The 15977-nt window shown below is 38.2% G+C and overlaps 1 protein-coding gene across 2 annotated transcripts in view; it reads right to left on the reverse strand.

Moving 5' to 3' along the window:
* sltm (SAFB-like, transcription modulator) overlaps positions 1-15977 on the reverse strand; it is a 77656-nt gene that overhangs the window by 25507 nt on the left and 36172 nt on the right. For both annotated transcript variants that reach the window (XM_059952567.1, XM_059952566.1), the window contains exons 11-13: positions 9029-9144; positions 6145-6320; positions 5840-5934 (exon numbers count right to left, since the gene is read on the reverse strand). In XM_059952567.1, the coding sequence (XP_059808550.1) occupies positions 5840-5934; positions 6145-6320; positions 9029-9144 (387 nt within the window). The remainder of the gene's footprint in view (positions 1-5839; positions 5935-6144; positions 6321-9028; positions 9145-15977) is intronic.

The following is a 15977-nucleotide window of genomic DNA, read 5'->3' on the forward strand; positions in this document are numbered from 1 at the left end:
TTCACGAATAGCAATGGCTAAAGGTTCTAATTAAATAATAAAGGACTTAAGGAACAACCTTGTCTCGTACCACGAGATAATTGAAAAAAAGAGGATCTGTAATTATTTGTAAGAACCGAAGCAACAGGTTTATAACATATTAATTTAATCCATGATATAAAATTAGGACTAAAATTAAAATTTTTCAAGACATTAACTAAGTATGTCCATTCAACTCTATCAAAAGCTTTTTCAGCATCTAATGAAATAACACATTCTGAGGTGGTGGGTGAAGAAGTGTAAATTATATTAATCAATTTTCTAACATTAAAAAAGGAATACTGGTTCCTAATAAAACCAGTTTGGTCTTCTGAAATAATTTGTGATAGTAACTTTTCTAATCTAATAGCTAAAATTTTTGTAAGAATTTTAGAGTCTACATTTAATAGCGATATAGGGCGATAAGATGCACATAGAGTAGGATCCTTATCTTTTTTAAGAATTAGAGAGATAGTAGCTTCATAAAAAGACTGGGGTAGTCTCTTCTTAGCAAATGCATCATTAAAGATTTCACATAACCAAGGGGAAAGCAAAGAAGAAAAAGTTTTAAAAAATTCTATAATATAACAATCAGGACCAGGAGCTTTCCCTGAGTTCATTGATGAGATAGCCTCTCCTATTTCAGCCATAGAAATAGGAGCATCGAACAAGCTCCGATCTTCATCTGTCAGTTTAGGAATATTCAAATTGTTAAAAAAATTATCCATCATGGACAGATCGCCATCAAATTCTGTTTGATATAAAGATTTATAAAAATCTTGGAAAGTATTATTAATTTCTTTATGATCAGTAGTCAGATTACCGTCTTGTTTACGAATTTTAATAATTTGTTGCTTAGTCGAAATAGCTTTTAATTGGTTAACTAACAATTTACCAGTTCGATCACTATGAATATAAAATTGAGCCCTAGTCTTAATTAATTGATTCTCAATTGAAAAAGATAATAATAAACTATGTTCCATTTGAAGCTCAACTCTCTTCTTATAGAGTTCTTTGGTAGGAGTCACGGAATAAATCTTATCAATTTCTTTAATTTTACCCACTAATAAAGCAATATCTAAATATCTTTGTTTTCTTTTACCAACGGAATACGAGATAATTTGTCCACGGATAAAAGCCTTAAAAGAGTCCCAAAGTATTTCTCTGTCAATCTCTTCGGTATAGTTTGTTGAAAAAAACAAGTCAATTTGCTGTTTTATGAAGGTGATAAATTCTGGATCTTGAAGCAAAGTAGCGTTAAGTCTCCAAGATCTAGTATTATTGAAAGAGTCCGAAATCTTGATAGATAACTTCATGATAACTGCATGATCCGAAATGGCAATAGAGTCATATTTACAATCAGTAACATCTGTTAATAAACGATGATCAATAAGGAAATAATCAATTCTAGAATAACTGTGATAAACATGTGAAAAAAACGAAAATTCTTTATCTTTAGGGTTCAAAAGCCGCCATATTTCAGTAATTCCCGAATCAACCATAAAGGAATTAATAAGAAAGGCTGATCTATTCGGAAGAATTCAAATAGGTTTAGATCTATCCATCGAAGGATTCAGACAACAGTTGAAATCTCCACCCATTATCAACATATATTCATTTAGATTAGGGAGGGAAGTAAAGAAACGTTTAAAAAATTCAGGTCAGTCAAAGTTTGGAGCATAAATATTAACTAGAGCCACTTTTCGATTAAAAAGTGAGCCAGTTATCAACAAAAATCTGCCCTGTGGATCAGAAATAATTTCATGATGTGTAAATGAAATTGAGGGGTCTATAAAAATAGACACACCCCTAATTTTGGCGGTACAATTCGAGTGAAATTGTTGACCCTTCCAAAACCTAAAAAAGCGTTGATTATCCTCCCCTCCTAATATGGGTCTCCTGTACAAAAATAATATTAGCATTTAGTCTATGGAATACTTTAAATATTTTTTTACGTTTAATCGGATGATTTAAACCATTAGTATTCCAAGAGATAAAATTAATAGACTTATCCATCATGCCTATAATAATTGTATATATCATAAAAGGTTAAAAAGATACATAACCCATAATTCAGGAAGGAAAAATGATTCAGGAGCAACCGGAGAATATGACACTTCAACAATATTAATAACCTATAGTCGGCCCATAAACTAAAAGCAAAAAAGTAAAAAGCAAAAGCGTGAAAAAAGATCCCTATCCCTCCCCTAACCCCACGAAAGAAAGCCCAGAGGCAGGCGCACAAACTAATACTAATATTACCCCCATTTCAAGATGGCAACTCCATGAAAAGAAAAAAAAAGACTATATAACACCCAGATATAAATACAGGGTTGTAAAAAGAAAGAATATATCAATCAAAATGAAAAAATAATATAATAAAGCAAAAGATCATTAATAAAAAAGGATAAACATGAAAGTTTAAAATAGTGTAATATGCCTTTAAAAAAAGATTCCATATTCAGATACAAGAAAATGACGTTTCAAAAACAAAGACTTATGGGAAGAAGAAACGACATTTTGAAAAAACCATATTACAGAATATAAATGTAAATTCACCAATCTATTAAAAAAAGGTCATCAAAATAGGATTAAAAAAGGATTCAATAATCACTACAATATATAAAAAAAGGTCCAAAAATCCAAAACATTCGTCCCATTTTCAAGTACAAGCAAATAAATGCTTACGGAAAGCAAAGTCTTATGGGAAGAAGAAACAACATCTTAAAAAATAAATCATTATTACAGAGTATTAACGTGTATATCCAATTCAGAAGAAAAAAATTAAGAAAAAAAACATTATATAGTAAAATTAGAAGAGCATCTATAAACCATGATAATAAAAAAAACCAGGTCTACAGACCAAAGTAAAAAGCTATACCGCAGCTTCATAAGTTAAAGCCCAAAACGAAATGGCATCTTCTCTCTAAAAATTCTTCAACATAACACATAGTTCAACTTGTACTAGAAGACTGATATTCTTCGACGAATTTCTTCGCTTCTTCCGGAATATTAAAGAAGCGCTGACTCAACGTAATTCTGAGATTCGCTGGGTATCTTAAAGCTTGTTTAAGTCCAATCGAATGAATCTCTGCCATCACTGGTTTAAAAGCGATTCTCGCCTTCATCACATCAAATGAATAATCTTCAACAATACGAAACTTGTTGTTTCTGTGAGAAATCATACCTTTCTGACGAGCTAATCGGATTAAAAGCTCTTTCTCCCGAGGATAATGGAGGCGAACAATCACAGCTCGTGGCTTATCTCTCGAGATCGAAAATCTCGAAACTCTGTGGGCACGATCAATAGTAGGTTTAGCCCGCAAAGCGTCCTCACCAAAAATTTCCCACAATAAGTTAGAGAAATATTCAGTTAAGTCACCAGACTCAACATTTTCGGGAAATCCGATAATTCACAAGTTTTGTCTGCGAGATCGGTTTTCAAGATCGGTGATTTTAAACTTACTCTGCTCCACTATTTTAGCGGTCGACCGTACCTTCTCCTCCAAAGTTTCAATAGTACGTATTTTTTCACAAATTAACTTGTCAAGAGCCGCAAACTTTTCTTCATGCCGTTCAATATCTGCTGCCTGCGATTGAAGCTTGGTATCAAACGATCTAAAGACTTCTTCAAGCTCAGACATTTTCGCAGTAAGCTTATTTTCCAGACTAGCAAATTTAATATCCAGTTTAGTATCCAGAAGACTTGAAATTGCCTCAAGAGATGGAGGGTCTTTAGACGATTTCTTAGATACAGACATTTTAAGTTTGAAAAGATTAAATCAAGTATTATTTTAAAAAAGAAGTAAATCGTGAATATCAACCCATCTAATTAAGTTCGAAAAGATTTGATTAAAGGGTGATTATAGTTTAAAAAATGAAGAACGCCTGAAAGGCAGATGTCTACGTCGCCATCTTGAAACTCCACCCCCCAAAACTTTCAGTTAATAGACATCACAGGAAACAGCCTACAAACATCTCGCAGTTACCATAGCACGGGACTTTGTCATTTAATATCATCAAGTAGACACTGAAGAGCTCCAATTGTAAGCTAAAAAGTAAACTCTATTGGTTTTAAGTTAGGTTAAACTGTAAAAGTTCAAAGTACATATATGTCACCATAAACAACAAGCTGCAAGTACAAAAATAAATAATAATTTTTAAAAAATCAATAAATTTTGAAAACATAAGATAAAGTCCTTGAAAGTGAGTCCACAGGTTGTGGAAATACTTCAATGATGAAGTGAAGCTGAATTAAGTTATCCCCTTCGATTCAAGGGCCTGATGTTGAGGGGTAATGACTGTTCCTGAAGCTGGTGGTGAGAGTCCTGAGGCCCTTGCACTCTCTTCACGATGGCAACAGCAAGAAAAGAGCATGCCCTGGGTGGTGGGGGACCCTGATGATGGATGCTGCTTTTCTGCAACAGTGTTTCATGTAGATGTGTTCAATGGTGGGGAGGGCTTTACACATGATGGACTGGGCCACATACACTACATTTTGTAGGGTTTTCTGTTCAAGGGCATTGGTATTTCTATGCCAGGCTGTGATGCAGCCAGTCAATATATTCTTCACTACACATCTATAGAAGTTCGTCAAAGTTTTGAATGCAGAATCTCTACAAACTCCTAAGGAATAAGAGGCTCTACTGTGATTTCTTCATAATTGCACTTAAGTGCTGGAACCAGGACAGGTCTTCCAAAATAACAGTACTTAGGAATTTAAAGTTGCTAACCCTCTCCAACTCTGATCCTCCGATGAGGACTGGCTCATAGACATCTGGATTTTCCCCTGAGGTCTATAATCAGCTCCTTGGTCTTGCTGACTTGAGTAAAAAGCTGTTGTTATGACAACATTCAGCTAGATTTTTAATCTCCATTTTATATGCTGATTCATCACCTTTCATTCAGCCTATGACAGTGTCATCAGCAAACTTTAATGTGGTATTGGTGCTGTGCTGAAGGAGATTGTTGGAATCCAACCTGACTGGGACCTGCAAGTGATGAAATCCAAGATCCAACTACACAAGGAGGTATTGAGGCCCAGGTCTTGAAGCATATTGATTAGTTTTGAGGGGATGTTGGTATTGAATGCTGAGCGGTCGTTAGAGCATCCTGATGTATGCATCTTTGCCATCCAGATGTTCTGGAGCATACAGAATGTTGCCGATGATCACTGGCACCATCTTGTCATTGTAGAGCACTAGGTAAAAATTTCAATATGCCTCTGTTCTTCTTATGTTTGAAAATACTGACCATAATATCCTAAATTTCATTACCACAGCAAATTCAAAGAACTGTATGTGGATTGTAAGTTACTTTTCATAGAACTAGAAAACCAACAAGCAGAATTATACCATCAAAATTCCTCTACACCTCTCAAAAAAATTAACATATGTAGGGTATTTTGGAGTAAGGATAGGTTGTAAATAATTTGTTAATTTGCTGATTTCTAGAAATCCCCACTGAAAAACAGAAGATCTGTGAAGAAGCAGGGAACCAATGTCAGCACCCACTGAATTTACATATTAACTATCTTTAGGCATTCCACAAAAGTCACTGTCCGTTATAATGGCACCAAACATGAGGTTTAAGCATCATAGAACAGTAAATTCCTATCTAATAATTTGAGAATTGTAAGTTTAAAGTTGCCTTTCATAATTGGTTTAGAAAAACATTCCCATACAAAGATACAGAAAGTGACTAGCCAACCATTGTTGGGGGGGGGGGGGTGTGTGTGTGTGTATATATAAAAAATCGTTAACAATGTATTACGGATAAACTAATAGATTCATTGTTTCCCTCTCTCCCCATAGATCGTTACCTGGTCATTCCTGACTTTCTTTGCAGTTTTCACACTAACAACTGGTTCACCTTTAGCCATGTCTATAACCACCATCCGATGAGGACTTTTCACATCTAAAAAGATATTTCAAATATTGATAGAAAAAAAATTATGAAATATGACAACTATCAATTATCAAGCAAACTTAAAACTATTAATTCTTTCTGAAATTCAAGGCAAATAACCAGGCAACAAAAAAAAAAGTGTTTCAACTCTGGACATAATCTTTAGTCACAAAAATGATAGTATTCAAAGTATTTCACATTATACACCTAGGTACGTACTCTTTCGCCTTTTCTCTTCCATTTTTTTGGAATGGCCATGGTTAATATTCATTGCGCTTTCTTTCTCATCCTTTTTATTTTCTGGCTTCTTTGTGGAACTTGATCCGTCCTTGCTTTCTTTTCTTTCCCCAGGTTTGTCAGTTTTCTTATCCTCTTTTTTGGAAGAAACTTGAGTCCTTTATAGTTAAGAGTTAAGAGAAGTTAAATGCTTAATATTAAAAGGCTCAATCAATCACGTTACAGAATCTTCTAAAATCAGACTGAATGTTAATCTGAAGTTACAAGATTCAAATTTATTTATCACGTGTACATTGAAACATACAGCGAAATGCACTGTTTGTGGTTAGATGTTGTTCAGTCATTTAGTCGAGTCCGACTCTTCATGACTTCATGGATCATAGGGCCCACAGGGTTTTCATGGTGGGATACTGAAGTAGATTGCCAGTACTTTTTTCCAGGCAGATACTGCTGCTGCCCAGGTTGGGACCTGGTTGGGTTTGAACTCAGGACCATTGCTGATGCCACTACACCACCAGCCAGCCCACCAATATACTGGAGGGTGTGCTAGCACAGCCTGCAAGTGTCACCACGCAGCCCAGCACCAACAATAAAACTGTTCAATATCAATATATAAAACAATTCAATATTCATAATGTAGAAATAACCTGATTAGTTCTTACACTCAAAAATTCCCCAAGGTATTGCTTGTGGTCTGTGGCAGTGAAATTGAAAAACACTACAGAGCCATCGCACATGATCTTGAAACAAATCTAAAACCTGACAGCTGACATAACCAAATTAATTGCAATACCCAGTGGGTATTGTTGACTTAAAGCTCTTACATTATGGTTGTAGCTGTAAGTCAACATTAAGACCATAAGACGGTATTAGACTATTCAGCCCATCCAGTCTGCTCCACCATTCCATCATGGCTGATCCCAGCTCCCATTCAATCCCACACACCTGCCTTCTCACCATATCCTTTGATGCCTGACCAATCAGGAAATGATTAACTTCCACCTTAAATAATATGCCTCTACTGCAGACTGTGGCAGGTCATTCCACAGATATACTACTCTCTGAGTAGTGTATCTCTTTCTCCTTACCTCTGTTCTAAAAGGTCGCCCCTCAATTTTGAGGCTGTGCCTGCTAGTTCTGGATATTTCCACTATTATCCTTGTGAACCTCCCCTAGACTCTCTCCAATGTTAACACATTCTTGCTGAGATATGGGGCCCAAAACTGTTGATAATACTCCAAGTGCACCCTGACTAGTGTGTTATAAAAGATCAGAATTATCTCCTTGCTTTTATATTCTATTCCACTTGAAATAAATACTAACATTGCAACTGCCTCCTTTACCACAGACTCAACCTGTAAATTAACCTTCTGGGAGTCCTGCACGAGGACTCTGAGTTTGAACCTTCTCCCCATTAAGATAATAGTCCTCACTATTGTTCCTTTAACCAAAATGCATTATCATACATTTCCCAAAGTATATTCAAGAAATCTGCCACTTTTTTGTCCATTCTTCCAATTTGTCTAAGTCCTGCTGCAATTGTGTTGTTTCCTCGGCACTACCTACCCCTCCACCCATCTTCATATCATCTGCAAACTTTCCCACAAAGCCATCAATTCCATTATCCAAATCACTGACAATGTGAAAAATAGAAGTTTCAACATTGACCCCTGATGAACACCACTAGTCACTGGCAGCCAACCAGAAAAGGCCCCCCTTTATTCCAGCTTGCTACCTTCTGCCTGTTAGCCATTCCTCTATCTATGCCAGTATCTTTCCTGTAACAGCATAGGATTTTATCTTGTTAAGCAGACTAATGTGTGACACCTTATCAAACACCTTCTGAAAATTCAAGTAAATAACATCCACTGCCTCTCCTTTGTCCACCCTGTTTGTTACCTCCTTAAAGAACTTCCAGAAACCATTCTGACAGACTTATTTTATCATTGATCCCCAAGTACACCAAAACCTCATCCTTTAAAATAATAGACTCCAACACTTTCCCAATCATTGAAGTTAGGCTAACGGACCTATAATTTCCTTTCTTTTGCCTTCCTCCCTTTAAGAGTAAAGTTTGTAATCTTCCAGTCCTCCAGGACCATGCTAGAATCAAGTGATGCATCAAAACTTCAACAAAACTTCACTTTGTTCCAAAAAACAAACTCTACCACAGACATTTAAATCTGTCCAGTATACTTTGGTACAAAAGAAATAGGAAAGCCATCTTAATCTGTAAATTTAAAATGCCACCGGGTTCCTTGAATTGAATGCCAAACAAATCATGCAATCTACAAAACTGCACTGCCTTCACCAAATCGACTTTCAGCAGATGTCGATGACTCCTCTTACAAACCATACAAAATTGCCCATGGCCACTTATTGGGTTCTTTTGATCCTGTTCAAGTTTAAAAGCAATGAAGCCGTATTACTTGCAAATGTTGTACAGATAACATTTTTTATTGCTTAAGTATTAGACTAATTGATCTCAGCTGGCATATATCATTGCATAATTGGCCACTGAGGACTAGAGTTGAAAAGGAAGAAAGCAGTCAGGGTTATTTTTCAGATTGCTGACCAGAAATTCCAATTTAAGTGTTTATGTTTTGGGAGAGTCAGGCTTGACTTTGATATTTCAGTGTTTGATAAACAGGCAAGTTTGCTAATCAGGTTCAGGTATGAAAAATAACACCTGAGAATCAGGAAGTCAATAAGTACTACTCAAAGGTGACAACCCTTTCAAGCCTAGTGAACATTTTCAGAAAATGTAAATTGGTTCAGTGAAGAAGAAAGTTGATAGGAACAATAGATAAACATTGACAGGAGCCTTCTTCTCACAAATCTAAACCATTAGTCACCATAGACTTACTTGCTACTGGCCTTTCCACTAGTTGAACTCTTTTTATCACTACTGCTTCTGCTTGAACTCATCTTCCCAAACCCATCTTTTGTTGTAGATTCTTTTTTAAATGGATCATTTTTAACCTACATAGACAAATGAAAAATGAAATTATTTTGGTAAAGATTAAAATCCTCAGTTCCGGAACTGCTTTCCAAGAAAAATTAAAATTACGTAAGTGAACTGACAAGCAGATTCCAAGGTGAGCACATGTATTTAATCATTTTGAACATTAACAATAGTTATCTGGAGAGCTAATGCCCTCCTTGAGATCCAACATCCCAACCATTATCTATTCCACAGTGAAGGATCTGAGACTGCATGCAATTCTTAAAATTATTTTCTATTGTAAGTCCTTATATTCACATATATAACAATGGAAGCTTGCCACATAAGGAAAACTCTCCCCATAGTTGAGGGATTGGACCAATGACATCACATAGCAATGTACGGTGCTCAATCTGAAAACTATATTGTCCAGAAGTTTCTTTGGGGGTCAAGAATGCTGTGCACATCTTAGGGTCAAAGCCATTTTATTAGCTGTTCAAAATATAGGTCAAGTAGTGTCAGCTTGAAACAGCAAGCAACACAAAGAAAAAGCAGACAAGAAAGGCAAGAATCAAATGACTGGGAACCCATGTTTTCCCTTTTTAGTGCAAACTAGTTAAAGAAGGGAGCCTTCTCTGATAAGAATAGTCTGTGAACACCCAGGATAATATTTATGCTGCCATACCATTTCAGGCTTACAAAGAAATTTAAAAATCTACTAAAAATTACAAACAGGTGACTATACAAACATATAAGCAAACTCAAGATGATAAACTATAGGAAATTTCAATTTAAACATTAATCCAAAATTTTCCCCTAAGATTCTAAAATCAACAGCGTGAACCATTACATCTGAAAATTCAGAGGTAGAAAAATCTGCAAAACAGCATGGATTATAAGACTTAATCAACTGTTATAAAAATGTAGACTTACACAGCTATGTCATAACCAGCTGGATTGTCCTTACGAATATGGAAAGTCTGAACAGCTCAATAGATGATGGCCCTTATACAATGAAGATGTAACTGGAACGGAACGAGCTTCCAGTAGAAGCGGTAGGAGGCAGGTTCGGTATTGTCATTTAAAGTAAAATTGGATAGGTAAGTGGACAGGAAAGGAATGGAGGGTTATGGCCTGAGTGCGGGCCAGTGGGACTAGGTGAGTGTAAGCGTTCGGCACGGACTAGAAGGGCCGAGATGGCCTGTTTCCATGCTGTAATTGTTATTATATATAAACTACAATAAGACAAATCAGACTGAACACTGAGTAACCCCAGCTCTATCTAGTCAAAGAAATCCCATCCATAGGATTGATGAATCTTGGCTGCTTTTTTAAACAAATGATCAGCTTCCAGACTCATCAGGTATGTAGGTACAACAGTCTTTGTCTATAACTGTGCATGTTCCCACACCACCCTCCCTTTAATGGCTAAAACCAAACTAATGCCATACAATTTTAAAGAACCACCTTACACATATCAACTATTTTTGCTTTTTCTAGAGAAGCAATATCAGTAATAATACAGATCTTACAACACTGCACGTTAAGAATAAGATTGCTGCAAAACAACTTTGTTCTCTGTTGTCCCATTTAGTAAAGTTTGCATGTTTCTCATAGGAAGGAAAAAAATTTCCAATTATGTAGAAGGGAGATACAAGCTCCATTTACACATATTTTATATGTGCTATTCCATGAATTCAAGGAGCTTCTTATTGATCGACAGGGACCTTGCTGGATTGTGACCATTCTTGCACTGGACATGGTCAATAAAAATTCTCAAATCATTATTCCATTTAGCATTATGTATATGCACTATATCCACAAAGGACAGCTACTTCCCCAAGCCATCAGGCTGATCAACACCTCCTCCCATTCACCTACCCGTCACTGCTGCATACACATCTGTCACACCTCTCCACAGCCACTCAGCACCTTTCATCTCTCCATGGATTACCACTTTACACTTACACTCCGCACCTCATACCTACACTGAGGGGCTCTGCCCTACAGTCTTTTCACAAGGCCTGCTGCTACCTAGAAGAGTTCCTCTTGCCAACTGTCATTTTGTCACTTTGTAATTTTCTGTCAGTCACCTTTGGTATAGATATTTCTGCACCTAGAGTCACTTTATGTACATACAATCAGTCTAAGTAGTTGCAAGAAACAGAATTAAATTAAGAGTAATTGTAATACAGGAAACCTGGTAATTGCAAAGGGTTTGCAAACTTTTTCTTGCAACTGTATATACCGTGTGTGAGTATTGGGGTTTCCTAGGTAAAAACTTGAGTAGGACTGGACCCGACACAAATTGATAGTTTGATGGCACAGATCATCCAGACACAGAGTTCCCAACCTGGCTTCAACAGGCCCCTTGGTTAATGTTAGGGGTCCATGCATGAAAGCCGTTGGGAACCCTTGATCTGGACAAAGATGTTGTGCAGTGATCATAATCATTGTATATCCATGTTTTCTTTGAACCAGGGAAGTCATCATTGGATCGTAATGTTAAACCTTGTTTGATGAAAAGAGACCTTGTTTGTGCAGAGTCTACAGGAATGCCTAACATTGCTTAGCACTGAGATGTGTGGTACATAATGGCATACCCAACAGCCAGAAGCATTAACAGCATCTGCAAATTCATGCGATACTTGTAAAAGCAAATTATGGGTCATTTCAATTGGCACATTGAAAAAGAGAGAAAAAAAATGCAAGAACAATCCAAGAACAGCCAGCATCAGAATGTGTTTCTTCATGCCCAGTACTTAATGCCTTCATTTGATATCCCCTGGGTGCTTAGTAATTTAATCACTGTAGCCTAGTGACATACAAACTGAATCAGAGGTTAGTAGCAAATTAACCTCAGAGCTTGCGGTCTCCTCCTTCACCTCCTGGTGCTACTTTAGCTCATATGCAGTAGCCAGTGTGTATCACTAACTTTTCCCTTCAACCTTTACTGATGAACAGCACCTAATAGGGTCCTTCCCACCAAGCATACAATGGCTTCTTGATTAGAACCCACTCACCAGAAATCAAGGATTGTCTTCCTTCTTTCTGCTGGATTGCTCTAGACAGCAGAAACCTGTTGAGAAGCACACTGAACAACCTGAGTACGTTTCACACAAGTCAACTATTCTGTATATCATAATGTGTTGAATTGGCCTCTCCAGATAGTGCCATGGGTTGTCCTGTCATCACCTTAACTGGGCTTATTCTTGTCTTTTTGTCTGCGGTTGCTTTGATACTGTGTAAGACCACAGGAATGGCTGGAGGTCATGATAACCCTCTATGTGAAACTTAATCTTCGTTTGGTAGTCCCATTCAATGTTCAGTCAGCGCTTGTCCTGACATACACTTTTAGTGAAGTGTGTCCAGGGCTAATTTAACAATCCTCATCTTGGGATGTGGTGTGGACGTGTGTGTGCATATCTCTCTCTCTATGGCTTTCTTTGCTGGAGCAGCCTCCACTCATCCTGAGATGGAGATTGTCTTAGTGTTCTTGGCATTTTGGTAATATAATCCACTTGTAGGTGCAAAACTGATTTAGGGAGGGCCAGACCACCAAACTGTGAAAACTTGTCTGTTGCTTCAGAGTTCATTTCCTTGTAGAACTTGTGATCCAAAGTTTAAATTCCACCGCACTGAGAATCTGCTGATCATCTTTACCACTCCAGTACTGTGTGTCCTAGGGAGCCTATCAGTTGTGCCAGATAAGGAAACAACATGGTTGGGGGTCAATGTGATCAATGCCATTACCTCCATGATTCATTGTGGTCTCATTTCCCACCATTCTTCATCCAGGACAACTGCATTAAAGCATTGAGCTTGCATTTCTTGATAATCCTCCATGTTTGGGTGTGATAGAATGTTCCTTTGTTCTCACAACTTATGTTGTCGAATTCACTTTATTTATTCCTTTTATCACTTCCCATGCTGCCTCATCTGCTACTACATTTTTGAGGTTTTTGACTCTGTTCATTTTGTTGTGGCTTTTACATTCCAGTACAGCCATTATTGATGGCAACTGTATAACATCCATTAATTCTTGTACTAACTGGCCATCCCTGATTGTGGTTCCTGAGTTTTTAAGAAATCCCCTTTGCCTTAATAACTTTCCAAAATCATAAACAGTAAAAGCATATTGGAGTCTGCGTCAATGTCAGCTGATTTTCCTTCTGCTGTTGTAACAGTCCCCAATCAGGGCATTCAGTTCCTCCAGTTCCACAGAGATACCAAGAGTCAGACTTCCTGATGCCTACACTTCTGTTTCAGAGACAAAAACCAGCAATTCTAACTCCTTTCAACTGCTGAGCAGCATCTGTGAACAGAATCAGACCTGGGTTTGGTAGGGGTATTTACTTGTGGTGGCTTGCATCTGCATGGCACGTTATTAACTTTGCAGTGTCACGGTCATCATAATCTTCTGTGTCCAATGGCAACAGTGTAGCTGGATTCATTGGACCTCTTTGCTGGATGACGATGTTGGCTGCAACAGCAGGAACAGCAGATCATTTGGACCACATGATAGCTACTACTTAAGAAGCCCTGTTGTCAGTGAGATATGTGGGGAGCAAGGACATCAGATATTCAAGACTTGATCAAGCAAAACACTAGATACAGTTTTAACTGCCAGATGTTATATCACTTTATGGTACGAAAATTGCACAGCAGTGGGCAAGATCTTCAATGGTTAGTTAAAACTGCCTGACAAATCACCACACCAACCCACCTGCAATCAAAACACATATACAGAAAGGGGCTGGAAAAAGGCCAGCAATATCATGAAGGATCCCACCCACCCTGCTCAGGTACTGTTTGCCCTACTCTTATCGGGGAAGAGGTGGCACAGCATCAGCATCCATGGCAGGACAACCAGACTCAAAGATGAGCCATCAGGTTGATCAACACACCTCCAACCATTAACCCTCCCCATACCACTACTTTATCATTTCCTGCCAGAGTCATCATAGCATTGATACTCCTGCACCTAGCCACCGCTTTACGTACATACAGTTAAAGCTAATCTTATGTATTTATACTTAGTGTTTTTTACGGTTATTACTCCCATAGAACATTATAGCACAGTACAGGCCCTTCAGCCCTCCATGTTGTGCCAACCCATATAATCCTGAAAAAAAGTACTAAACCCACACTACCCCGTAACCCTCCATTTTTCTTTTATCCATGTGCCTGTCCAAGAGGTTCTTAAATACCCCTAATGTTTTAGCTTCCACCACCAGCCCTGGCAAGTCATTCCAGGCACTCACAACCCTCTGAGTAAAAAAAAACACCCCTGATGTACCTCCTAAACTTCCCTCCCTTAATATTCCCTCCGGTGCTTGCTATTGGTGCCCTGGGAAACAGGTACTGACTATCTACCCTATCTATGCCTCTCATAATCTTGTAGACTTCTATCAAGTCCCCTCTCATTCTTCTATGCTTCAAAGAGAAAAGTCCCAGCTCTGCTAACCTTGCTTCATATGACTTGTTCTCCAAACCAAGCAACATCCTAAAATCTCCTCTGCACCTTCTCCATAGCTTCCACATCCTTCCTATAATGAGGTGACCAGAATTGAGCACAATACTTTAAGTGTGACCTCACCAGAGATTTGTAGAGTTGCAACATGACCTCTCTACTCTTGAACTCAAACCCCCTGTTAATGAAGCCTAGCATCCCATGGGCCTTCTTAACTACACTATCAACCTGCACAGCAACCTTGAGGGATGTATGGATTTGAACCCCAAGGTCCCTTTGTTCATCCACACTCTTAAGTAACCGACCATTAATCCTGTATTCAGTCTTCTGGTTTGTCCTTCCAAAATGCATCACCTCACACTTGTCTGGATTGAACTCCATCTGCCACTTTTCTGCCCAAGTCTGCAACCTGTCTCTATCCTCTTGTATCCTTCGACAACCTACAGCTCCATCCACAACCCCACCAATCTTCGTGTCATCCGCAAACTTACTCACCCATCCTTCTGCCTCTACATCCAGGTCATTTATAAAAATCACAAATAGCAGGTGTCCCAGGAGAGATCCCTGCGGCACTCCACTAGTCACTGACATCCAGCCAGAATACTTTCCTTCTACAACTACCCTCTGCTTTCTACCTTTAAGCCTATTTTTTATCCAAACAGCCAAGGTTCCACTTATCCCATGCCTCATGACTTTCTGGATGAGTCTCTCGTGAGAGACCTTGTCAAATGCCTTGCTAAAGTCCATGTAGACCACATCCATTGCCCTACCCTCATTTACTAATTTCTTTTGTTACCTCTTCAAAAAACTCAATCAGGCTTGAGAGGCACAATCTTCCCTTCACAAATCCATGTTGACTATCCATGAGTAGACTGTACTTCTCAAAACGTTCGTAGATCCTACCCTTAAGAATCCTTTCCAGTAGTTTGCAGACCACTGACTTAAGACTCACCGGTCTATAGTTCCAGGTTTCTCCCTATTACCTTTTTTAAACAAGGGAACTACATTTGCCACTCTCCAGTCCTCTGGCACTTCCCCTGTAGCCAAAGAGGATTCAAAGATCATAGCTAATGCTCCAGCGATTTCTTCTCTCATTTCCCACAACAACCTGGGGAGTATCATATCCAGCCCTGGGGATTTATCAATCTTGATGTTTTTAAGAAGATCCAGCATTTCTTCTTCCGTAATCTCCACATTGCTCTATTTCGACTTCACCCTGATCAGAATCCTTTTCACTTGTGAACACTGAAGCAAAGGATTCACTTAGGACCTCCCCAACCTCCTCCGCCTCCAGGCACAGGTTGCCCTCTTTATCTTCATGTTCAATCAGTTCACCAGTTAGTTGCAGATTTATGGGAGAGTGGCAAAGAAAAAACCACTGTTGGAAAACAACTCACA

The sequence above is a fragment of the Hypanus sabinus genome, chromosome 28, assembly GCF_030144855.1.
Source record: "Hypanus sabinus isolate sHypSab1 chromosome 28, sHypSab1.hap1, whole genome shotgun sequence".
Classification (NCBI taxonomy): domain Eukaryota; kingdom Metazoa; phylum Chordata; class Chondrichthyes; order Myliobatiformes; family Dasyatidae; genus Hypanus; species Hypanus sabinus.